Source organism: Bufo gargarizans, chromosome 3 (assembly GCF_014858855.1).
Source record: "Bufo gargarizans isolate SCDJY-AF-19 chromosome 3, ASM1485885v1, whole genome shotgun sequence".
Classification (NCBI taxonomy): domain Eukaryota; kingdom Metazoa; phylum Chordata; class Amphibia; order Anura; family Bufonidae; genus Bufo; species Bufo gargarizans.
Genome location: NC_058082.1, coordinates 412,367,498 through 412,394,527, shown reverse-complemented (window position 1 = coordinate 412,394,527; position 27,030 = coordinate 412,367,498). Strand labels below are relative to the sequence as shown.

The 27,030-nt window shown below is 42.8% G+C and overlaps 1 protein-coding gene across 1 annotated transcript in view; it reads right to left on the bottom strand.

Moving 5' to 3' along the window:
* LOC122933397 (polymeric immunoglobulin receptor-like) overlaps positions 1–27,030 on the bottom strand; it is a 102,588-nt gene that overhangs the window by 3,051 nt on the left and 72,507 nt on the right. Inside the window, exons 8-10 of the mRNA XM_044288367.1 lie at positions 21,847–21,956; positions 16,055–16,174; positions 11,039–11,061 (exon numbers count right to left, since the gene is read on the bottom strand). Of these exons, the coding sequence (XP_044144302.1) occupies positions 11,039–11,061; positions 16,055–16,174; positions 21,847–21,956 (253 nt within the window). The remainder of the gene's footprint in view (positions 1–11,038; positions 11,062–16,054; positions 16,175–21,846; positions 21,957–27,030) is intronic.

Sequence of the window (27,030 nt, the reverse complement as noted above, 5' to 3'; positions counted from 1 at the left end):
TGTGCGAAATCCCCCTAGCAGGAGCTGCTAGAATCATTTCACTAGAGGAGAGACGCTGAACAGACATTCACTCCACTAAGAGCTGTGTTTTATGGGAGCAGAGAGGCCAAAATAGGTATTTAACAGTTATATAATGTTCCTACTGTTAATATAGTGATTAGAACTGTATACTGAAACAGTTATATGTGTGTTTACTTACAGTTTCACCAATTGCAAACTACAAAGTTCACAATCCAAATTCAAATTCCATATTGCAATCCAAATTGCATACAACCATACCAGATCATACTCAATCAATCTGCAAATAGTTACTGCTAACTGCATACTGCAAATTGCGACCAAATTCAGCAAGTGAACTATTAGTTAGACCTTAGACATACCTCTCAGAGAGATCATAAATTGCTTAAATAACTTAAAGTGAGAGTACAGATACTCAAGAGAGAAATATATCCATTTTATGTTGAATGACAAAATTGAACAGTTGAACCACCATCTTGTGCATACCGCCATTTTGTTAAACTTTATTTAACACATGTTTTGTACATGGACTATCTGCTGCGGAGGCAGCCATGTTATATATGAAGAAAAGTTGAACTTAGTAAAGAAGTTATTTCAAGCATTTGGTGTGCTTAAACCTACTGTTTCCATAGAATGGCGCAAGAGGAATTACAGAATAATAGACAGTCTGGTTAGACTAAAAGTCAGATATCAAAATTCTTCTAATGCCACAGTGCAAAAGGTACTTCATAGTGCTGCGCCTGCCACAGTGAGCCGCATTGGAGATAATGGGAGACGATCTAAAGATCTTGTACTGCATTATATTGTAGATGGGCACTATAATGTCATTAAAAGGGATAGTTGTATATGTGGCATTGGCTGGGCTGGACCATTAGGCCAGTCTGAGGGCAACACTACTGGCATCCCCATGCTAGCTACACATACAGTACATGTACATTATTTTGCGTTAAGGAGTCCTAAATTAAGTTTGTACTTAGGGTAGGGCCCTAGCTTTTTATTTCTTTTATACATTTATAGCTCTTTATTTGCACATTTACACTAAAGTAGTAGAATGGGTAGTGTGTATAGTGCTGGGTAAGGTGCAATATAGAAGACAGAAGCAATAATAAACTTTTACTGTCTTCTCCTCAGAGGTATACATAGGAGCCCCAATTACAGGTGAAAATAGTCCCAGTAGTGATATTTGTAATTATGTACATGACGATCATATAGGTATCGGGTCCAGTTGCAGCAGCATTGCCACTGGCACTACTCACTTACTTACTCATTGAGTGCTGTGTAAGCTGCAATAGATAAGACTTAGGCTACATTCACACGTCAGTATTTTCCTATATCCTGATTTTCGGTCCGTTTTTTGCGGATCCGTTGTTCCTGAAAATGCTTCCGTATGTCATCCGTTTTTTGCGGATCCGCAAAAAACAGAAACATGTATAAATTTCAATAATCAAATAAAGTTGTTTGGATTTCTTAGAAAAAAAATTGAAAAAATAAATAAATAACATTTGTTATGTGTTTCCAGGAACGGATTCCGCATAAAACGGATGACATACGGAATGGCATCCGAATGTCTTCCGTTTTTTGCGGATCCATTGACTTTGTATTGTACCAGGATCCGAATTTTGCGGAAAAGAATAGGACATGTTTTATATTTAAACTGACATGCGGAACTGAACAACGGAAATGGACAGCACACAAAAAACGGAACAGATCAGGAAAGAAAAAACAGTTGTCAGTTGTCTCTAACAATAGGTTACCCAGACCAGCTGCTACTAGATTACAGGAGCTTTAAACCCACTGTGTGCTGTATATTTATAATGGCACTGGTTTAAAGCTCAGGACCATGCTCTATACATACATGGGAAATGGGAAATGGTCATTATCAGGTTAAATCTTTTATATTCTACTTTCTAGTAACATTTTTTTTTAGAGAGAATGTGTCACCTATTCTTTGTTTTCTGCAAGTTAAAACCAGATAGTGTCTGGTAGTGTAATATATTCTAATTTCGAATCTGTTTCTATTTTCACATTGCAATTTTTTTATTCTATTTCCCGAACATGATTATAGCAGCAGCCATCTTGCCTGAGGTGTGGCTGACAGCATTTAGAGATATACTCTACAGCAGCTACCATAGGACATAGAGACAATGGTGACTTACTAACTTCTATGGGAGAGTTTTCTAGGCATGCTATTCACCTATTGTGAATCCTTTCTTATTTCTACATATAGGTGATATGCAATTCTGCATGTGATGATGAGATGACTGCTGAAAAGTAAAAAAGAAATCTGTACAGACCAAGAAGTGGCACCTATTATTAGGCTTAGTGGCCAGTGCTAAAACTGCAGGATCTTTTTAATATAGTGACATGGAAAATTAAAAATAACCACCAAAAATTCTTTAGAATTATTTTTAACAGTAAAACTTGATTTAAACAATGTCATTTTCTGATGACACATTCCCTTTAAAAAGCAATTCTCTGATCTATTGTAACATGATTCCATAATAGGAAGGTATTACACAAGACTCTCAGGTGTCTTCATGTGATATTTCAGGAATTTCCTAACCACCTCCCGACCGCTGTACGCACCGATGCGTCCGGGAGGTGGTTGATTTGTTCCTCCTGGACGCATCGGCGCGTCATCTCACGAGACGCGAGATTACGTCACAGCCGGCCCGCGCATGCGCATCGCGGGCCGGCTTTTCGCAGCACAGTATTTCGTCAGCAGCCTGCCGGCCACGATCATTGGCTGGCAGGTTGCTGATTTTTTAAAAATCCAATCAGCAGCCATTTAACCCCACATATTAGTAAATATGATGGGGTTATATGGCTGCTGTGCTCCTCTGCTCCTTCTTTTGGTCGGTTGGTTCCAGCAGAGGAGCAGAGGAGCACATCATCACTGTGAGTACCCACTACACCACACTTAGACCCCAGATCACCCCAATTAACCCTTTGATCACCCCTTTGATCGCCCCTGTCAATCACTAGTGAAAGGAAAAAAGTGATCAGTGCAAACTGTCACTTTTTTTTTCCACTGGTATTGACCGTTAGGTTTCAGTATAGTTTAGGCCCCTTGGTTAGGTAGTTTAGGGATCGGTTAGCGCCCAGCCCACCGCACCGCAGTCCGTTATTCGCTGATTAGCGTATCGCTAATCAGCATTTGTACTTTTATAGTATCTGGAAGTGATCAAAACTAATCACGGTCAGATCTATAATAGTACTAGTGTCACTTTAGTTCTCCCTCCACCCAAAACGCAGTGTTTGCCCGATCAGGCCTGATCGGTCGCCCACACGTGCGTACACCCACGCCCGCCCCACCGCAGTGACAAAAAAAAATGTTTTTTTTTGATCGCTGCACATTCACTTTACACACACTGCGGCGATAAAAAAATCAGTGTTGATATTTTTTTATCAACCGCAGCGGCCTCCGGTACTTCGCTAGCCTCCCATTTGTAAGACAGGCTTGCTTTTTTTTTCTTGGGTAGTCTCAGGGAATACCCCTAAATTTAGTTGCCCACATGTCTAACAGGGGGTATTCCTCTGAAGAGGCCTACAGGCTTCTGACCCAGTCGGATGAGGAGTGGGAACCCTCATCTGATGAATCCAGCGGGTCAGAATACGAACCTGTAGAAAGCAGTGGCTCTCTGACCCAAAGTTCGGACGAGGAGGCTGAGGTCCCTGATACCTCCAGGCGTACCCGGCCCCGTGTCGCTAGACCGCAGGTTGCGCAGGATCCGCTTCAAGAGCAGCAGAGTGGGGCTGGTGCTGTCGGATTACGTGGTGAGGCATACACCAGCAGCGCAGCCCTTCCTGGACCTAGTACCAGCACTGCCGTACAACCTGGTGAAGTAGCGAGCACCAGAAGGGCAGTTGAAGCTGGTACGGTGGCACGTGCAGTAGTGACCCCGTCGCAGCCACCGCAAAGACGTGCCCGTAGAGCCCCTAGAGTCCCTGAGGTGCTGGCAAACCCTGATTGGCAGTCCCCAACTTCAGCCGCACCTGTAGTTTTCCCTTTCACCGCCCAGTCTGGAGTTCGGGTTGAGACAGCTCAGATCGATTCGGCCCTGGGATTTTTTGAGCTGTTCTTGACTGCGGAGCTTTTAGACTTAGTCGTGGCAGAGACAAACCGGTATGCCACACAATTTATCACCGCTAACCCGGGAAGCTTTTATGCCCAGCCTTTCCGGTGGAAACCAGTCCAAGTTTCCGAACTTAAAACTTTTCTGGGCCTCCTCCTCAACATGGGCCTGACAAAAAAGCATGAATTGCGGTCATATTGGTCCACGAACCCGATTCATCACATGCCCATGTTCTCTGCTGCTATGTCCAGGACACGATTTGAGACCATCCTGCGTTTCCTGCACTTTAGTGACAATACCGCCTCCCGTCCCAGGGGCCACCCTGCTTTTGACCGGCTCCACAAAATTCGGCCCCTCATAGACCATTTCAACCTGAAATTTGCAGATTTGTATACCCCTGAGCAAAACATCTGCATAGACGAGTCCCTAATACATTTTACCGGGCGCCTTGGCTTCAAACAATACATCCCAAGCAAGCGCGCCCGCTATGGGGTCAAATTGTATAAGCTCTGTGAAAGGGCCACAGGCTATACCCACAAATTTCGGGTCTATGAGGGAAAAGATCAGACCCTGGAGCCGGTCGGTTGCCCTGACTACCTGGGGAGCAGTGGGAAGACAGTTTGGGACTTGGTGTCATCCTTATTCGGCAAGGGGTACCATCTTTATGTGGACAATTTCTACACAAGTGTGGCCCTCTTTAGGCATTTGTTTCTAGAACGGATTGGCGCCTGTGGTACCGCGCGAACTAGTCGCGCGGGGCTTCCCCCAACGGCTCGTTAGCACCCGTCTTGCAAGGGGGCAGAGGGCCGCACTGTGTAACGAAGAACTGCTCGCGGTGAAATGGAGAGACAAGCGTGACGTTTACATGCTCTCCTCCATTCACGCAGACACGACAATACAAATTGAGCGAGCAACCCGTGTCATTGAAAAGCCCCTCTCAGTCCACGACTATAACCTCCACATGGGAGGGGTGGACTTCAATGACCAGATGTTGTCTCCGTATTTAGTTTCCCGCAGAACCAGACGCTGGTATAAGAAGGTGTCTGTATATTTAATTCAATTTGCTCTGTACAATAGTTTTGTTCTCTACAGTAAGGCTGGGAGAACTGGATCCTTCCTCAAATTTCAGGAAGAGATCATCGCGAACCTCCTGTATCCAGGAGGTTCCGTGGCCCCATCCACCAGTGTAGTTAGACGTCTACACGAGCGACACTTCTCCAGTGTCGTTGCTGGTACCTCAAACCGACCGCCACCCCGAAAAAAATGTCGTGTCTGTAGCAGGAGTGGAATAAGGCGTGACACCCGCTATTTCTGTCCTGACTGTCCAGACCACCCTGCCCTATGCTTAGGGGAGTGTTTCCGAAAGTACCACACACAGGTACACCTAGCATAGGGATCATCTCACCAGGATAGGCACACAGGGCTATTAGGGCCCATTCACTCACAGCTGCTGCAAACGTCTCCTTTCACATGGGACAAAGTGCCTAACGCACTTCGCCACATCTTTGGGCGATTTGCGCTTTGCACATTGACCCATGGGGAAGGAGAGGTTTGTTCTATAAAGGTAAATAAAAAAAAAAAAAAAAAAAAAAAATAAAAAACACCAGTAAGCAAACAGGTTAATGTTTAGTTCCAAAAGTTAAAGTTTACAGGTTCTGTTCCAAAGTTAATAAAATTATTGCGTTGTGGCCTAGTTTTTTCTTTTTTTTTTTTACCTTCCAGGTGGACCAACCGATCTACTAGCTGCAGCACCGATGTGCATTCTGACAGAAGCATTGCGCTGCTGTCAGATTACACGCAAGTCAGTGTATGCGGCGCTGCAAGACGGGATTTTCTCCTCTGCAGTGACAGATACGTTTGCCGAGGCATACGAGCTGAGGAGGAGGCGGCGTTCCTATGCTTTGGCAAACACTTTGTATATATATATATATAAAAAAAAAAATCCCGGCAATGATTTATTCATCCACATCGATTGATGCGAATGGAGAAATCTGGTTTGCCAGGGCATACGAGCTAAGTGGGTATGGATGTAGGGCGGAGCTCCTATGTCCTGGCAGACGCCTTTCCCCTCCATTTTTTTTTTTTGGCAGAGATTTTTTCATCCACATTGATCGATGCGAATGAAGAAATCTGTGCCGTTCATTTTTTTCTTTCAGCCCAGAGGCTGAACGGAAAAAAAAATCTCATTACCTGTATGCTCAGTATAAGGATAATAGCAGAAACTCCTAATGCTGGCCATACATGTAATGATTGCAGAGACCCTCAAATGCCAGGGCAGTACAAACACCCCACAACTGACCCCATTTTGGAAAGAAGACACCCCAAGGTATTTGCTGAGGGGCATATTGAGTCCATGAAAGATTTAAATTTTTGTCCTAAGTTAGCGGAAAGTGAGACTTTGTGAGAAAAAACAAAAAAAAATCAATTTCCGCTAACTTATGCGAAAAAAAAAATTTCTATGAACTCGCCAGGCCCCTCATTGGATACCTTGGGGTGTCTTCATTCCAAACTGGGGTCACATGTGGGGTATTTATACTGCCCTGGCTTTTTAGGGGCCCTAAAGCGTGAGAAGAAGTCTGGGATCCAAATGTCTAAAAATGCCCTCCTAAAAGGAATTTGGGCACCTTTGCGCATCTAGGCTGCAAAAAAGTGTGACACATCTGGTATCGCCGTACTCAGAAGAAGTTGGGGAATGTGTTTTGGGGTGTCATTTTACATATACCCATGCTGGGTGAGATAAATATCTTGGTCAAATGCCAACTTTGTATAAAAAAATGGGAAAAGTTGTCTTTTGCCAACATATTTCTCTCACCCAGCATGGGTATATGTAAAATGGCACCCCAAAACACATTCCCCAACTTCTCCTGAGTACGGTGATACCAGATGTGTGACACTTTTTTGATGCCAAGGTGGGCAAAGGGGCACATATTCCAAAGTGCACCTTTCGGATTTTGCAGGCCATTTTTTACACATTTTGATTGCAAAGTACTTCTCACACATTTGGGCCCCTAAATTGCCAGGGCAGTATAACTACCCCACAAGTAACCCCATTTTGGAAAGAAGACACCCCAAGGTATTCTGTGAGGGGCATGGTGAGTTCCTAGAATTTTTTATTTTTTGTCGCAAGTTAGTGCAATATGAGACTTTGTAAGAAAAAAAAAAAAAAAAAAAAATCATCATTTTCCGCTAACTTGTGAAAAAAAAAAAAAATTCTAGGAACTCGCAGTGCCCCTCACGGAATACCTTAGGGTGTCTTCTTTCCAAAATGGGGTCACTTGTGGCGTAGTTATACTGCCCTGGCAATTTAGGGGCCCATGTGTGTGAGAAGTACTTTGCAATCAAAATCTGTAAAAAATGACCGGTGAAATCCGAAAGGTGCACTTTGGAATATGCGCCCCTTTGCCCACCTTGGCATCAAAAAAGTGTCACACATCTGGTATCGCCGTACTCAGGAGAAGTTGGGGAATGTGTTTTGGGGTGTCATTTTACATATACCCATGCTGGGTGAGAAAAATATCTTGGTCAAATGCCAACTTTGTATAAAAAAATGGGAAAAGTTGTCTTTTGCCAACATATTTCTCTCACCCAGCATGGGTATATGTAAAATGGCACCCCAAAACACATTCCCCAACTTCTCCTGAGTACGGTGATACCAGATGTGTGACACTTTTTTGATGCCAAGGTGGGCAAAGGGGCGCATATTCCAAAGTGCACCTTTCGGATTTCACCGGTCATTTTTTACAGATTTTGATTGCAAAGTACTTCTCACACACATGGGCCCCTAAATTGCCAGGGCAGTATAACTACGCCACAAGTGACCCCATTTTGGAAAGAAGACACCCCAAGGTATTCCGAGAGGGGCATGGCGAGTTCCTAGAATTTTTTATTTTTTGTCGCAAGTTAGTGGAATATGAGACTTTGTAAGGAAAAAAGAGAAAAAAAAAATCATCATTTTCCGCTAACTTGTGACAAAAAAAAAAAAATCTAGGAACTCGCAGTGCCCCTCACAGAATACCTTGGGGTGTCTTCTTTCCAAAATGGGGTCACTTGTGGGGTAGTTATACTGCCCTGGCAATTTAGGGGCCCAAATGTGTGAGAAGTACCTTGCAATCAAAATGTGTAAAAAATGACCGGCGAAACCCGAAAGGTGCACTTTGGAATATGTGCCCCTTTGCCCACCTAGGCTGCAATAAAGTGTCACACATGTGGTATCGCCGTACTCAGGAGAAGTTGGGGAATGTGTTTTGGGGTGTCATTTTACATATACCCATGCTGGGTGAGAAAAATATCTTGGTCAAATGCCAACTTTGTATAAAAAAATGGGAAAAGTTGTCTTTTGCCAACATATTTCTCTCACCCAGCATGGGTATATGTAAAATGACACCCCAAAACACATTCCCCAACTTCTCCTGAGTACGGCGATACCAGATGTGTGACACTTTTTTGCAGCCAAGGTGGGCAAAGGGGCACATATTCCAAAGTGCACCTTTCGGATTTCACCGGTCATTTTTTACACATTTTGATTGCAAAGTTCTTCTCACACATTTGGGCCCCTAAATTGCCAGGGCAGTATAACTACCCCACAAGTGACCCCATTTTGGAAAGAAGACACCCCAAGGTATTCTGTGAGGGGCATGGCGAGTTCCTAGAATTTTTTAGTTTTTGTCGCAAGTTAGTGCAATATGAGACTTTGTAAGAAAAAAAAAAAAAAAAAACATCATCATTTTCCGCTAACTTGTGACAAAAAAAATAAAATTCTAGGAACTCGCAGTGCCCCTCACGGAATACCTTAGGGTGTCTTCTTTCCAAAATGGGGTCACTTGTGGCGTAGTTATACTGCCCTGGCAATTTAGGGGCCCAAATGTGTGAGAAGAACTTTGCAATCAAAATGTGTAAAAAATGGCCTGCAAAATCCGAAAGGTGCACTTTGGAATATGTGCCCCTTTGCCCAACTTGGCAGCAAAAAAGTGTGACACATCTGGTATCGCCGTACTCAGGAGAAGTTGGGGAATGTGTTTTGGGGTGTCATTTTACATATACCCATGCTGGGTGAGAAAAATATCTTGGTCAAATGCCAACTTTGTATAAAAAAATGGGAAAAGTTGTCGTTTGCCAAGATATTTCTCTCACCCAGCATGGGTATATGTAAAATGACACCCCAAAACACATTCCCCAACTTCTCCTGAGTACGGCGATACCAGATGTGTGACACTTTTTTGATGCCAAGGTGGGCAAAGGGGCGCATATTCCAAAGTGCACCTTTCGGATTTCACCGGTCATTTTTTACAGATTTTGATTGCAAAGTACTTCTCACACACATGGGCCCCTAAATTGCCAGGGCAGTATAACTACGCCACAAGTGACCCCATTTTGGAAAGAAGACACCCCAAGGTATTCCGAGAGGGGCATGGCGAGTTCCTAGAATTTTGTATTTTTTGTCGCAAGTTAGTGGAATATGAGACTTTGTAAGGAAAAAAGAGAAGAAAAAAAAATCATCATTTTCCGCTAACTTGTGACAAAAAAAAATAAAAAATCTAGGAACTCGCAGTGCCCCTCACAAAATACCTTGGGGTGTCTTCTTTCCAAAATTGGGTCACTTGTGGGGTAGTTATACTGCCCTGGCAATTTAGGGGCCCAAATGTGTGAGAAGTACCTTGCAATCAAAATGTGTAAAAAATGACCGGCGAAACCCGAAAGGTGCACTTTGGAATATGTGCCCCTTTGCCCACCTAGGCTGCAATAAAGTGTCACACATGTGGTATCGCCGTACTCAGGAGAAGTTGGGGAATGTGTTTTGGGGTGTCATTTTACATATACCCATGCTGGGTGAGAAAAATATCTTGGTCAAATGCCAACTTTGTATAAAAAAATGGGAAAAGTTGTCTTTTGCCAACATATTTCTCTCACCCAGCATGGGTATATGTAAAATGACACCCCAAAACACATTCCCCAACTTCTCCTGAGTACGGCGATACCAGATGTGTGACACTTTTTTGCAGCCAAGGTGGGCAAAGGGGCACATATTCCAAAGTGCACCTTTCGGATTTCACCGGTCATTTTTTACACATTTTGATTGCAAAGTTCTTCTCACACATTTGGGCCCCTAAATTGCCAGGGCAGTATAACTACCCCACAAGTGACCCCATTTTGGAAAGAAGACACCCCAAGGTATTCTGTGAGGGGCATGGTGAGTTCCTAGAATTTTTTAGTTTTTGTCGCAAGTTAGTGCAATATGAGACTTTGTAAGAAAAAAAAAAAAAAAAAATCATCATCATTTTCCGCTAACTTGTGACAAAAAATAAAAAGTTCTATGAACTCACTATGCCCATCAGCGAATACCTTAGGGTGTCTACTTTCCGAAATGGGGTCATTTGTGGGGTTTTTCTACTGTTTGGGCATTGTAGAACCTCAGGAAACATGACAGGTGCTCAGAAAATCAGAGCCGTTTCAAAAAGCGGAAATTCACATTTTTGTACCATAGTTTGTAAACGCTATAACTTTTACCCAAACCATTTTTTTTTTGTGCCCAAACATTTTTTTTTTATCAAAGACATGTAGAACTATAAATTTAGCGAAAAATTTATATATGGATGTCGTTTTTTTTGCAAAATTTCACAGCTGAAAGTGAAAAATGTCATTTTTTTGCAAAAAAATCGTTACATTTTGATTAATAACAAAAAAAGTAAAAATGTCAGCAGCAATAAAATACCACCAAATGAAAGCTCTATTAGTGAGAAGAAAAGGAGGTAAAAGTGTAGTGCCGAAGTGTAAAAAGTGGCCTGGTCATGAAGGGGGTTTCACCTAGCGGGGCTGAAGTGGTTAAATAGTAACGAAAGCACGTACACATAGCATATGCATGGAATAAGGAAGGCTATTTACATCTTAGAGGCCTGGTTTACGGTATATTAAATGTTTACTGAAATGTTGGAGTTTATGTAATTTACCTTTTTCTTGGTCTTTGCTCCATCTAGAATATAAACAATCTCGGCATTAATAAAGAAAATATTTGATATTAATAACAAAAAAAAAATACAATATGTCATTTTTAGGAACTCAGCTAAGGCTACTTTCACATCTGTGACATTTCCATCGGGACGTCAGTTCCAACAGAGAATATTGGAATTCGGCTGGGCGGAAACCGCAGCGTGCAGTGGCTTCTGTCCGGTCAATTCTTGATATTTTTGCTGGAATACAGCTGGATCTCTGCCGGACCCCATTATAGTTAACAGGGCCAGTGGACCATCCGGTAACGCCATATCCGGAGAATTCTGGGAGGCTATTTCTCTGCCGGAATAGCTGCCGCAGATGTGAAACTAGCGTACTGCTAAGCTCACATCCAGGAAAACTGAAAAAACGGGTCTGTTAAATGAGTCGAATAATGTATAAAAATCCATCATCCATTGACTTCGATGACAAAAAAAGAAAACTCTGTTGTTTCCGTTATTTTGGATGGGATAAAAAGTTCTGTAGACAGATAAAGATAACAGAGACATGATCGAATAAAGTCAAACTGAGCATAACAGATGCTTATATTACACCATTGAAATCAATGGTGATAATAGCAGACACATTTTTTTCTCTGCTCTTTAAAGGGGTTGTCTGGTTTCTGATACTGATGACCTAACCTCAGGATAAGTCATCATTATCAGATCTGCAGGAGTCCGACTCACGGCACCAACCACCCTTCCCGATGAGAAAACTGGACAACCCCTTTAACAGAACAGACAGTAACTACTATGTTGTACATCTGCACAGGCGCTCACGTACATTCCCCCCTAAAACACTGTGCCCCGCGGTGGATGTCTTTGTAAAATTAGTAAAACAAGATTTAAATATAGACCATGTACACATTGGTAAAGACAACCTGACTCGTCCACAGAGACAGGCACTTCGGGAGCTACAGGAATTGAGAGATGTGGTGATTAAACCTGCCGACAAGGGGGGAAATGTCGTGATATGGCCTGTGCAGATGTACGAAAGAGAGGTTTATAGGCAGCTCAATAATAAGGAATGCTACCGTAGAATTGAGAGAGACCCCACTACACTTTATAAGAACGAGTTGGATGATATTCTTGCAGAAGCCTGTGATCAGGGTATTATCACTACTAAAATGATGGAAGGGTTGAGAGTTGACTTCCCGGTCAAATCCACCCTATATCTGCTCCCCAAGGTGCACAAGAGCCGTACCCATCCTCCCGGGCGTCCGATCGTTTCGGGGATCGGCAGCTTGTGCACCAATGTGGGAAAGTTTATCGATTTTTTTCTCCAGAAAAGCGTAGAAACCCTCCCTTCTTTTGTTAAGGATACCACCGATATGCTGAGACGACTAAACGGGATTCATGTCGATCCAGATGTGGTCCTTGTTACATGCGACATTGAGTCGTTATACACGTCTATATACTATGACCAGGGAGTGCGGGCATCCAGATCCTTTTTGACCATGTCAGATTATGACAATGGTATGATTGAGTTCATTCTGACATTGTTAGAATTTATGCTCACGCATAATTACTTTTTATTTAAGGACCGCCTCTTCCTACAGCTCCAGGGGACAGCTATGGGGGCATCGTGTGCCCCCTCATATGCCAACTTGTTCCTGGGGCTGTGGGAGAGAGAGATCGTCCAGGAAACACCTGGATATGATGCCGCACTCCTATGGTTTAGGTATATAGACGATGTGTTTTTCCTATGGCAAGATACCATTCCGGCCTTGGAAAACTTTTTGGCTCGTCTCAACCAGAACACACGTAATATCAGACTTACCTGGAAATACAGTCTCACCAATGTCGAATTCTTGGATATAATGATCACTAAGGGATCTGACGGTCATTTGTCCACTGATCTTTTCAGGAAGTCCACTGCCGTCAATGCCCTTCTCCACGCCTCCTCTGCTCACCACCCAACACGATTCGGGCAATACCTACAGGGCAGTTCCTAAGAACTCGCAGGATCTGCTCCAGTGATAAGCAGTTCGAACAACAAGCTGGCGTGCTGACACAACGATTCCTCGAAAGAGGGTATCAATACAATACCATACAGCGGGGCTATGAAAGAGCTAAAAAAACATCTAGAGACTCCTTGTTGGTGAGTAGAGTCCAGAAAAGGGATAACCGGGACACATGTGTGAGATTTATTACCCCTTTCAATTCGAAATGGAGGTATATTCAGAACATTCTGAGGAGACATTGGTCGGTTCTTCACACAGACGGTGATCTGGCGGTATGTCTTCCCACATATCCTCAGATTACGTGGAGGCGGTCACGTAATTTACGTGACATCCTCACAAAAAGTCATTATGTCCCCACACCCAGGGGGGGTATTTTTGGCAGTAAAGGTCCCAAGTGGGGGTCCTTCTCCTGTGGAGCGTGTGCTGCCTGCAGGTATATGATTCGTTCCACCGCCTTCAGTGACTCCTCAGGCCGAAAAGATTTTAAGATCGTACACAACATAAATTGTAACACTGTGGCTGTGATATATCTCATCACATGCCCATGTAACCTTTTTTATGTTGGTATGACAAAGAGAGCCCTGAAGACACGGGTTCTGGAACATGTCTGTAGGATTCGAGCAGTGGCGGAAACCCCTGAGAAGGATTGGGAGTCACTGCAGACGGTCCCACGACATTTCCGCAGGTTTCACGGGTCCGATCCAGGGGGGTTGACGGTAAAGGGTATTGACAGAATCCATCTGGGGTCTAGAGGCGGTAATATCAAAGTGGCTCTACTCCGTAGAGAGACAAGGTGGATTGTCAACCTTGATACCGTCACCCCATACGGCCTCAATGAATCCAATAGTTTTGCTTCCTTTCTATGAAAATTGTGCGAATTTTATTGCAGGTTATATATTATTTTTTCTTTTTATATTGTATTTTCTATAATACTGTTATCTTTTTCCTTTTGAGATCATGCTATTCATTTCTGTGCGGAGTTGGTGACGATGGACGGAGCTACCCATTGGGATGACATGGCCGCCACAAGAGAGGATGTTCGTCAAGACCTCCTAGCAACATATTTATATGATATTTACTATTTTTAGTATATATATACACGGCAGGGCACTATATTGTGCTCCGTGAACGAGATCTTTGTTGTGATATTGTTATATTTTTGGGGAGGACTTGTTAGATATTGGATGTGCCTGGTGCTACATGGGGGGTGTCTCGGTTGACCCCGCCGGCGGCCTCTGCTGCCGGTGGTGTCACCCCGGTCACCCCCTTCCGTTTCAGGACTTTTGTGTACCCTCTTGTTGTTTTTGCTGGGTGGTCGGTTGGGTGTGCGCAGGGTGACCCCGCGGGCTGCCTTCTGCTGCCCGGGATGTCGCCCTGTTCGCCCCCACCCTCTACCACTATCACAGTGGGTCTATATTATATAAACTTTTTACATAGTATCATTCCTTTTTTTTAAGAATATAATGGGATGATTGTCCCTATTCGTATGAACTGTTCTATCACACCCATCGTTTAGACTTACATGTTCTTTACGTTTTTGTCTCCTTGACTATTCTCTCGTAATTTGAGAGACTATATCATCATGCATACCTGATAAGGAGACGAAGATTGTATTTTACTATGGGTGAATTACGGTTTAGATGGTAATGTTGACCCACATGACCTGATTGGACATATTCTGGATTATGCACATTAATGATTATATGTATATTACTGACATCACTTTTTTATATATGTTTTTATTGATAAGATTTTTTCTTCTATTCACTATACCACTAGATCAATTGTATGATCACCATGTTGATATTGTGGTTCCATTGTTACGGATCCCTAGCACATTTGTACGTCATTAGTACTCATCACAGTGTATGAGCTATAGGGTTATGCTATAGTTGCTATTATTATGGTTCTATTTATATGGATCCCTTACATGTCACTTTTTTTTATTATATGTGCATATCAGGAAGTCACGTCATTATTTGTTACATTTGTGATTATGTCATTATTTATTATCCCCCGACTCATATCATGTGCCCATTGATGGTCCCTTTTTTATAGGACATTTCCTGTGAGCATGGCCCAGTGGGGATGCGACAGGTATGTATTCGCGGCATTGTGGCAACCGTGTGATTATATTCCATCCTTTAGTCTCTGTTGGAGCCATGGATTGCGGTTCACCTGCGTTCCACGGGGGTCGCGGGGTGCGCATGCGCTGGGTGACGCCATCTCGAAGTGCTCCGTGACGTCTGCAAAAGTCGCCGCACATGCGCGGTGTGTAGACGTGGATGCGCTGAGTGATGGCGCCGCGCATCATGGAGCTTCCCGCGCCCGCTTGTGTGGTCCGCAGATGTGCCGAATCCAGGTAATTTCCGTCCATCGCCCCACCCCTACCATGTCCTATATATACCCTGCCTATCCATTGTATAGTACCTCCTGACGAAGCCGTGAGGTGAAACGCGCGTCGAGGTCCCGCGCCCAGGGCTTGTCATTCAATTTGCCATCATGTCCTCAGGTACGGTTCGTATGTAGCACGGTTTTGATTGTGTGTGGGGTACCCTTGTATGTGTCCACGCCGGGCCCCTTGCACTTAGGCGTATACTAACTGTATGATTCTGATCCCAGCCAAGTAATTTTTTTCATTATTGTATTGGGCTGATTGTGACACCTATACTAATCAGTGTATGCTAGCTACGACTTTGGGTTTACCACATTTTGTCTGTGGTGCCGTGTGTACCATACCCCTATTGGGGAGACCACTATATGCGATATTTCTTTGGTTTCCCAGAGCCTTAGCTTTAGCCTTACCTCTTGATCGTACCTATCTGTGCATTACTCTGTGCAGTTCCATGGTGTTTTTTTTGAGTTGACTTACCCTGTGCTTCTCCGTGTACTGTATTACAACATCCCGTTGTTCTCCATTTTTTACATTTTATAATAAATGACATCTTTTGATACAACATTCCACTTGTTTGGTTTGTAGTTATGAACTTTGCCTAAATTCTTTAATTCTTACCTTTTGAGTTGCTGATATCAGTTTCCTGCGTATCAATTACAGCAGGGTTGTCCTTGCCTATACCATTATCCAGGTCAGTCATGCTTATGTTAGTCCTGTAGCTTCCAATAGAAACCAAATCTGCATTATGTGGAAAAAAAAACATAAATCAATGATAGTAAACTCCAAATGCAATCATCCTTAGCAACTTCACATATTTCACAGTTAGAATTAAGCCAATTGTCCCATTACTTTTGGTTCCTTAACAAGTGGGAGGCACATATGCAAACTATTGTAATTCCTACACCGTTGACCTGATTTGGATGTAAATACCCTCAAATTAAAGCTGACAGTCTGCAGTTAGATCACATCTTGTTCGCTTAATTTCAAATCCATTGTGGTGGTGCATAGAATTGTATAGACATGTTAGAATTGTGTCGATGTCCCAATATTTATGGACCTGACTGTATATTAGTATTTTCGAATATTCTGGATTTTTTCCCCCCATCTGAACCCATGATCCCTCACTGCTTCTTGCTTGTGGGCCAATGAGAAGGCTGCAATGTCTTTGTCTGAGCTTAGCAACATCCCTAGCAACCAATAGGAAAGTTGCCTACCCCTTACTATATAAGAACCTCTCCGGCAGCCATTTTCTACAGTTTTTTAATGTTCTGAGTGAGAAGTAGTGTCATCTGGGCTCTGTGCTTCCCACTGATTATATTGGATGGATAGTTAGTTAACTCATATACTTTGTATATAATACAGATAGTTAGTGGGAAATCATCAGTGTAGGTTAGATAGTGATATAGTGTAGCTGATAGGTTCCAGTGCAGGGTGTTAGGTAGTGTGATGGGTTCTGCTGTCCATACATACAGTTGCAAGAAAAAGTATGTGAACCCTTTGGAATGATATGGATTGCCGCACAAATTGGTCATAAAATGTGATCTGATCTTCATCTAAGTCACAACAATAGACAATCGCAGTCTGCCTAAACTAATAACACACAAATAATTAAATATTACCATGTTTTTATTGAACACACCATGTAAACATTCACAGTGCAGGTGGAAAAAGTATGTGAACCCCTAGACTAATAACATCTCCAAGAGCTAATTGGAGTGAGGTGTCAGCCAACTGGAGTCCAATAAATGAGAGGAGATTGGAGGTGTTGGTTACAGCTGCCCTGCCCTATAAAAAACACACACTAGTTCTGGGTTTGCTTTTCGCAAGAAGCATTGCCTGATGTGAATAATGCCTCGCACAAAAGAGCTCTCAGAAGACCTACAATTAAGAATTGTTGTCTTGCATAAAGCTGGAAAGGGTTATAAAAGTATCTCCAAAAGCCTTGCTGTTCATCAGTCCATGGTAAGACAAATTGTCTATAAATGGAGAAAGTTCAGCACTACTGCTGCTACTCTTCCTAGGAGTGGCCGTCCTGTAAAGATGAATGCAAGAGCACAGCGCAGACTGCTCAATGAGGTGAAGAAGAATCCAAGAGTGTCAGCTAAAGACTTACAAAAGTCTCTGGCATATGCTAACATCCCTGTTAGCGAATCTACGATACATAAAACACTTAACAAGAATGGATTTCATGGGATGATACCACAGAGGAAGCCACTGTTGTCCAAAAAACACAGCAGTACTGGCAAAATATTCTGTGGACAGATGAAACCAAAGTTGAGTCGTTTGGAAGGAACACACAACACTATATGTGAAGAAAAAGAGGCACAGCACACCAACATCAAAACCTCATCCCCACTGTGAAGTATGGTGGTGGGGGCATCATGGTTTGGGGCTGCTTTGCTGCATCAGTGCCTGGACGGATTGCTATCATCGAAGGAAAAATGAATTCCCAAGATTATCAAGACATTTTTCAGGAGAACTTGAGGCCATCTGTCCACCAGCTGAAGCTCAACATCAGATTGATGTTTCAACAGGACAACGACCAAAAGCATAGAAGTAAATCAACAATAGAATGGCATAAACAGAAGAAAATACACCTTCTGGAGTGGCCCAGTCAGAGTCCTGACCTCAACCCAATTGAGATGCTGTGGCATGACCTCAAGAAAGCGATTCACACCAGACATCCCAAGAATATTGTTCTGAAACAGTTCTGTAAAGAGGAATGGTCAAGAATTACTCCTGACCATTCTGCACATCTGATCTGCAACTACAGGAAACGTTTGGTTGAAGTTATTGCTGCCAAAGAAGGTTCAACCAGTTATTAAATCCAAGGGTTCACATATACAGGTCCTTCTCAAAAAATTAGCATATTGTGATAAAGTTCATTATTTTCTGTAATGTACTGATAAACATTAGACTTTCATATATTTTAGATTCATTAGACACCAACTGAAGTAGTTCAAGCCTTTTATTGTTTTAATATTGCTGATTTTGGCATACAGCTCATGAAAACCCAAAATTCCTATCTCAAAAAATTAGCATATCATGAAAAGGTTCTCTAAACGAGCTATTAACCTAATCATCTTAATCAACTAATTAACTCTAAACACCTGCAAAAGATTCCTGAGGCTTTTAAAAACTCCCAGCCTGGTTCATTACTCAAAACCGCAATCATGGGTAAGACTACCGACCTGACTGCTGTCCAGAAGGCCATCATTGACACCCTCAAGCAAGAGGGTAAGACACAGAAAGAAATTTCTGAACGAATAGGCTGTTCCCAGAGTGCTGTATCAAGGCACCTCAGTGGGAAGTCTGTGGGAAGGAAAAAGTGTGGCAGAAAACACTGCACAACGAGAAGAGGTGACCAGACCCTGAGGAAGATTGTGGAGAAGGACCGATTCCAGACCTTGGGGGACCTGCGGAAGCAGTGGACTGAGTCTGGAGTAGAAACATCCAGAGCCACCGTGTACAGGCGTGTGCAGGAAATGGGCTACAGGTGCCGCATTCCCCAGGTCAAGCCACTTTTGAACCAGAAACAGTGGCAGAAGCGCCTGATCTGGGCTACAGAGAAGCAGCACTGGACTGTTGCTCAGTGGTCCAAAGTAATTTTTTCGGATAAAAGCAAATTTTGCATGTCATTCAGAAATCAAGGTGCCAGAGTCTGGAGGAAGACTGGGGAGAGGGAAATGCCAAAATGCCTGAAGTCCAGTGTCAAGTACCCACAGTCAGTGATGGTCTGGGGTGCCATGTCAGCTGCTGGTGTTGGTCCACTGTGTTTTATCAAGGGCAGGGTCAATGCAGCTAGCTATCAGGAGATTTTGGAGCACTTCATGCTTCCATCTGCTGAAAAGCTTTATGGAGATGAAGATTTCATTTTTCAGCACGACCTGGCACCTGCTCACAGTGCCAAAACCACTGGTAAATGGTTTACTGACCATGGTATTACTGTGCTCAATTGGCCTGCCAACTCTCCTGACCTGAACCCCATAGAGAATCTGTGGGATATTGGGAAGAGAAAGTTGAGAGTCGCAAGACCCAACACTCTGGATGAGCTTAAGGCCGCTATCGAAGCATCCTGGGCCTCCATAACACCTCAGCAGTGCCACAGGCTGATTGCCTCCATGCCACGCCGCATTGAAGCAGTCATTTCTGCAAAAGGATTCCCGACCAAGTATTGAGTGCATAACTGAACATAATTATTTGAAGGTTGACTTTTTTTGTATTAAAAACACTTTTCTTTTATTGGTCGGATGAAATATGCTAATTTTTTGAGATAGGAAATTTGGGTTTTCATGAGCTGTATGCCAAAATCATCAATATTAAAACAATAAAAGGCTTGAACTACTTCAGTTGGTGTGTAATGAATCTAAAATATATGAAAGTCTAATGTTTATCAGTACATTACAGAAAATAATGAACTTTATCACAATATGCTAATTTTTTGAGAAGGACCTGTAGAGCCTTCTAAAAAAAATTGCATATTGTGATAAAGTTCATTATTTTCTGTAATGTACTGATAAACATTAGACTTTCATATATTTTAGATTCATTACACACAACTGAAGTAGTTCAAGCCTTTTATTGTTTTAATATTGATGATTTTGGCATACAGCTCATGAAAACCCCAAATTCCTATCTAAAAAAATTAGCATATCATGAAAAGGTTCTCTAAACGAGCTATTAACCTAATCATCTGAATCAACTAATTAACTCTAAACACCTGCAAAAGATTCCTGAGGCTTTTAAAAACTCCCAGCCTGGTTCATTACTCAAAACCGCAATCATGGGTAAGACTGCTGACCTGACTGCTGTCCAGAAGGCCATTATTGACACCCTCAAGCAAGAGGCTAAGACACAGAAAGAAATTTCTGAACGAATAGGCTGTTTCCAGAGTGCTGTATCAAGGCACCTCAGTGGGAAGTCTGTGGGAAGGAAAAAGTGTGGCAGAAAACACTGCACAACGAGAAGAGGTGACCGGACCCTGAGGAAGATTGTGGAGAAGGATCGATTCCAGACCTTGGGGGACCTGCGGAAGCAGTGGACTGAGTCTGGAGTAGAAACATCCAGAGCCACCGTGTACAGGCGTGTGCAGGAAATGGGCTACAGGTGCCGCATTCCCCAGGTCAAGCCATTTTTACACCAGAAACAGCGGTAGAAGCGCCTGATCTGGGCTACAGAGAAGCAGCACTGGACTGTTGCTCAGTGGTCCAAAGGACTTTTTTCGGATGAAAGCAAATTTTGCATGTCATTCGGAAATCAAGGTGCCAGAGTCTGGAGGAAGACTGGGGAGAGGGAAATGCCAAAATGCCTGAAGTCCAGTGTCAAGTACCCACAATCAGTGATGGTCTGAACGGGTGCCATGTGAGCTGTGCCATGTGAGGTGCCATGTGAGCTGCTAGTGTGGGTCCACCGTGTTTTATCAAGGGCAGGGTCAATGCAGCTAGCTATCAGGAGATTTTGGAGCACTTCATGCTTCCATCTGCTGAAAAGCTTTATGGAGATGAAGATTGCATTTTTCAGCATGACCTGGCACCTGCTCACAGTGCCAAAACCACTGGTAAATGGTTTACTGACCATGGTATTACTGTGCTCAATTGGCCTGCCAACTCTCCTGACCTGAACCCCATAGAGAATCTGTGGGATATTGGGAAGAGAAAGTTGAGAGACGCAAGACCCAACACTCTGGATGAGCTTAAGGCCGCTATCGAAGCATCCTGGGCCTCCATAACACCTCAGCAGTGCCACAGGCTGATTGCCTCCATGCCACGCCGCATTGAAGCAGTCATTTCTGCAAAAGGATTCCCGACCAAGTATTGAGTGCATAACTGAACATAATTATTTGAAGGTTGACTTTTTTTGTATTAAAAACACTTTTCTTTTATTGGTCGGATGAAATATGCTAATTTTTTTAGATAGGAATTTTGGGTTTTCATGAGCTGTATGCCAAAATCATCAATATTAAAACAATAAAAGGCTTGAACTACTTCAGTTGTGTGTAATGAATCTAAAATATATGAAAGTCTAATGTTTATCAGTACATTACAGATAATAATGAACTTTATCACAATATGCTAATTTTTTTAGAAGGACCTGTATATCATCATTACATGTATACATAGAAAGTTTCATTCTATTCCAACAACTCCTTCTTGGTGTGTTTTTTGTCAATGAGTGTATTTTTAAAATTGCATCCAAAAAAACTCTTTTTAATACACTCCATAACTCTAGTCTAGAGCTTTGTTAATCCCCATCCTTGTAAATTAGTGGGCAAATAAAGTGGTTCTTGTTACTGTAATGAGGAACAAAAACAATCAGTTTCCGGATTGTGAAATATCTGAACAAAGTGTTTTATATTGATATTAATATTTAAAAAGCCATCGCTATCAAATTAATACTTTTTCCATACTTGCCTGAATTCCTCTTTCTTTTGTATCTAATGATGAAGAAAACAGCAGCAGCCACCAGGCCTGCAGCACAAACGGACAGAACCGCAGGAAGCACACTGTTTTGTTTGTTCTCACTGTTGCACAAAGGAGATAAAAATGTATTTTGTAGTCTATTTTTTTTTTTATGATTTAAAATAATAACATTATATAGTACATAACAGCCAAATGGCATATGCTTTCACCTTATAAAGAACACAGAATATAACTGTCAGTCAGTAGTCCTAGGATAGCCTATACAGACATTGTTGGAATTTTGAGAGGAACCATCGACTGCTCGTGTCAGTGGCAGCCATTTTGTATTTGCATAATCTAATGTATCTTTTACCAAATGGAGAAAGTGGATGTCTGTTTAAACATGTTATACTGTATGAGCAGATTTTAATGGGGAAGGAGGGGAGGATAGCAGCTAACCAAAAGATCATTTTGCCAACATCTTTCTTAGTTCTTGTTTATTGCCAGCCTTGGAATGAACAATGGTAGAGAAGAGTACTCCTCTGTCAAAGAACCCCTCAAACACAGTAAAATAAGTGAACAGCATGTGAAAAATAATAGAGCAGCTTAAGAACGTGCGCCCCGTGGCCCCACAAATTGCGGGCCTCAATATACGAACATTGACCGTGGGGCAGCCGCAGTGGATCGCGGACCTCTTCACTTTAAGGGGTCCGCGATCCAGCTGTTCCGCAAAAATATAGGACATGCCAATATGTGGCATAATATTTCCAACTTTATAGAACATCATGGTTTTGCGATGGCTCTCCTATGTATAGCCATGTGCGCCCACCTAGGTACTGTGTTCTGAAGTGCAACCAGCAAAGGGATTTGATAGCACATCACAATATCGTGTCACATTTGTTTCATGAGAAACTGGAGTCCTTAAGAAAGTTCTCCGGGAATTAAATAAATGAAAATACTCATTCCTTTACTATACATATATTCCCAAATACCTTTCATTAGTTATGATGGTTTCTTATTGTCTATGGAGCAATCACCAGGAGAAATAAAATGGTTGCTGTTGTATTAGTACACACAAAACTTGTCCTGATCACACAGGAGGAAAGGTTACTTGACAACACTGAGCTAAAGAGCTGCAACAGCCTCCTCTCTGCTCTACTTGTCAGGGATTATAATCTTGAATACAGTTTAATATGATCTTCAGCTGAATCTCTGTAGGACTGAAGATCATGAGGAGACATGAAGTACAGAGAGGAGGTGGGGATGTGGCTAATGAGCAGTAGCACATGTATGCAGTCTCCATTACCAAAGTGTGTCCTGTCCATCCTCTCTTTACTTTACCTGTCTCCTCATGAACTCCATTCCTACAGATATTCAACTGAAGATTTTATCAGCGGTATTGTCAGGGATCATAATCCCAGACAAGTAGAGCAGAGGGGAGGATGAGGCAGCTCTTTACCTCGGTGTTCTGAAGTAACATTGTTATTGTTCCAGTGAAGGATAATATTAATGTTACAGCAATTGTACAGTATGCTTCCACTTTGTGGCAACAGTTTGGAGGAAGCCTGGTCCAGCATGTGCCTTTGTACACAGAGTCAGATATTTAAAAACATGGATTAATGAGTTTGATGTGCACAAAATTAAGTGACCAGCACAGAACACTGACTACAACCCTATCAAATACTTTTGGGATGAATTGGAACATGCTAAACCAGGGATGCCCAACCTGCGGCTCTCCAGCTGTTGCAAAACTACTACTCCCAGTAAGCCTGGACAGCCTACAGCTATTAGAGAATGCTGGGAGTTGTAGTTTTGCAACAGCTAGAGGGCCACCGGTTGAGCATGCCAGTGCTAAACTATAATGGACCTGCATAAGTATTCTACAAATGCTTCTGAAGCCTGTGTTCCCAGAGATACTGTTCTGTTTTTTTTACATCAGATCGGTATTATCTGTTTTTTATTTTTGCTATGGGGGAAGTTAACACTTAGCAGTTTTTATTGCCGTTCTTACTGTAGTTAGGTTTGTTTTAAAGCCGGAGAATGAGCAGAAATTTAACTACTTTTTACACTTTTATATATATCAGTGATCAGTTGAATTTTGAAAGATCTGAATTTCATTGGTGCTGATAATCTCAAAAAATATGCATATTTGATTTACAGTATGATGTGCTTTGACCTTGGAACAGCTTATTCTTGGCAGAGAAAAATTGTGGTGCTGTGAGGATGGCAAGAATGAAGAAGAGAAGACAGACATAAAATATAATTCAGTCACAATGCCAGTGTCAACACAAAAACTACATTCCATAAAAGGGTAAATTCACTGGTCATTCAGAAAAATGCTATCCATACACATTGCTTGGGATGAGATCAGAGGAAGGGCTTGTGTCCAGTGATTGCAGAGGAACCCAAGGAGGATGAGACTACCCAAAGGGGAGCATTTACAGATAACTACGGCTTCTCTGAGGTGTCTTTTTGGAGTCCCAATGAGCACAGTCACAGGATGACATTGACCCACAATATGTCCCTGTAGGCTGTTATTAAAGGCTGTGTACACCTTAAAGGGAATATTTTTTATTTATTTTTTGCATAAAAATGTTCAACCATTTCTGAGATACAAGGCTATCATGTAGAACTCCTTTTTTGGATCTCTTGACATCATAAACACTTATTCAAGCCCCATTCTTATCAGTTTGATAATAATTGAGCTCTCATGAGTGTTTATGAGGTCAGGAGATCAGAGATAAGAGCTCTACATGAGCCCTCAGATGATGGGATTCAAAGAAAAGAGAAAGTCACAGCTTTCATACAGTGATTTTTAACCCTTGAAACTCAGAAATTGCTGAACATTTGCATAACCGAAGTAAAAATGATCTTTAAAGGGAACCTGTCACCCAAAAATCGCCTATTAAGCTGTTTACAGTACCTTATAGTGCTGTATAGTCGTTTCCTGATGCACTTTTTGTTAGTTTTGCAGCATGTATGCTCAGTCAGAAATCGATGTTATATTCAGCTGCTGCCCCGTGCTTCAAGTCAGGCTTGAAGTCACGGGGGCAGCGGCCTCGGCGTCTTACATGGCCCTCTCCCCGCCCCCTGCCTCTGTGACTGACAGCCGAAATCCGATTCCGGGACCGCGCTCAACGGCCGCATGCGCAGTAAAGGGCGGCAGGAGCGCGGTCCCGGCTGCCGCGCGTACTACGCGCCGTCTTACTTTCGCCGCACTGCGCATGCGCCCGACATCCTGTATCAAACGCGCCCGCGCCCAGATGCCGGGCGCGGGCGCGTTTGATACAGGATGTCGGGCGCATGCGCAGTGCGGCGAAAGTAAGACGGCGCGTAGTACGCGCGGCAGCCGGGACCGCGCTCCTGCCGCCCTTTACTGCGCATGCGGCCGTTGAGCGCGGTCCCGGAATCGGATTTCGGCTGTCAGTCACAGAGGCAGGGGGCGGGGAGAGGGCCATGTAAGACGCCGAGGCCGCTGCCCCCGTGACTTCAAGCCTGACTTGAAGCACGGGGCAGCAGCTGAATATAACATCGATTTCTGACTGAGCATACATGCTGCAAAACTAACAAAAAGTGCATCAGGAAACGACTATACAGCACTATAAGGTACTGTAAACAGCTTAATAGGCGATTTTTGGGTGACAGGTTCCCTTTAACCCAAAATTAGTCAAATTCAATAATACAAAAAAGAACATAACCTTTAATTGCCCTGCCTCTGTCTGATTTGCAATGACTGTAGTTAAAGGGCTTCTGTCACCCCACTAAACTCATTTTTTTTTTTTTGTGTACTTATAATCCCTATCCTGCGATATTGCCATACATTATGTTGTTAATAATTTTCGTTCAGTAGATTTAGCAAAAAACGTACTTTTAAGATATGCTAATTACCTGTCTACCAGCAAGTAGGGCGTCTACTTGCTGGTAGCAGCCGCAAAAAACTGCCCCCTCCTTCTGTTGATTGACAGGGCCAGCCGCGATCTCCTCCTCCGACCGGCCCTGTCTGCATTTCAAAAATCGCACGCCTGTGTTGATTCGGCGCATGCGCTCTAAGATAAGGAGGCTCGCCTCCTCAGCACTCCCTCAGTGCGCCTGCGCCGATGACGTCACCGAAAGAGAAGACATCATCGGCGCAGGCGCACTGAGGGAGTTCGGCTGCTACCAGCAAGTAGACGCCCTACTTGCTGGTAGACAGGTAATTAGCATATCTTAAAAGTACGTTCGTTTTTTGCTAAATCTACTGAACGAAAATTATTAATAACATAATGTATGGTAATATCGCAGGATAGGGATTATAAGTACACAAAAAAAAAAAAGATATGAGTTTAGTGGGGTGACAGAAGCCCTTTAAAGCATCTTTTTTCTTTACTTATAGTCAAACTAATTTAATCAGTTTCTATGAGGAGGTAAGTTCTAGACTTGACAGTGGCGAATCAATGGATGTCGTATATCTGGACTTCTCCAAAGCATTTGACACTGTACCGCATAAAAGGTTAGTATATAAAATGAGAATGTTTGGACTGGGAGAAAATGTCTGTATGTGGGTAAGTAACTGGCTTAATGGTACACACTCAGATTGTGTCACTGTCACTAGTGGGGTACCTTGGGGGTCAGTATTGGGCCCTATTCTCTTCAATATATAGTATCTCACAAAAGTGAGTACGCCCCTCACATTTTTGTAAATATTTTATTATATCTCTTCATGGGACAACACTGAAGATCTGACACTTTGATACAATGGAAAGTAGTCGGTGTACAGCTTGTATAACAGTGTAAAGTTGGTGTGCCCTCAAAATAACTCAATACACAGCTATTATTAGCTAAACCGCTGGCAGCAAAAGTTAATACACCCCTAAGTGAAAATGTTTGTGAAATTTTGTGGGGCCACTATTATTTTCCAGCATTGCCTTAACTCACTTAGGCAGGAAGTTCACTAGAACTTCACAGGTTGCCACTGGAATCCTCTTCCACTCCTCCATGACGAAATCATGTTGCTGATCAATATTAGAGACCTTGAGCTCTTCCACCTTCCATTTGAGGATGCCCCACAGATGTTCAAAAGGGTTTAGGTCATGCTTGGCCAGTCCAGCACCTTTACCCTCAGTTTCTTTAGCAAAGCAATGGTAATTTTGGAGGTTTGTTTGGGGTCATTATCATGTTGGAATACTGCCCTGCAGCCCAGTTTCTGAGGGAGGGGAT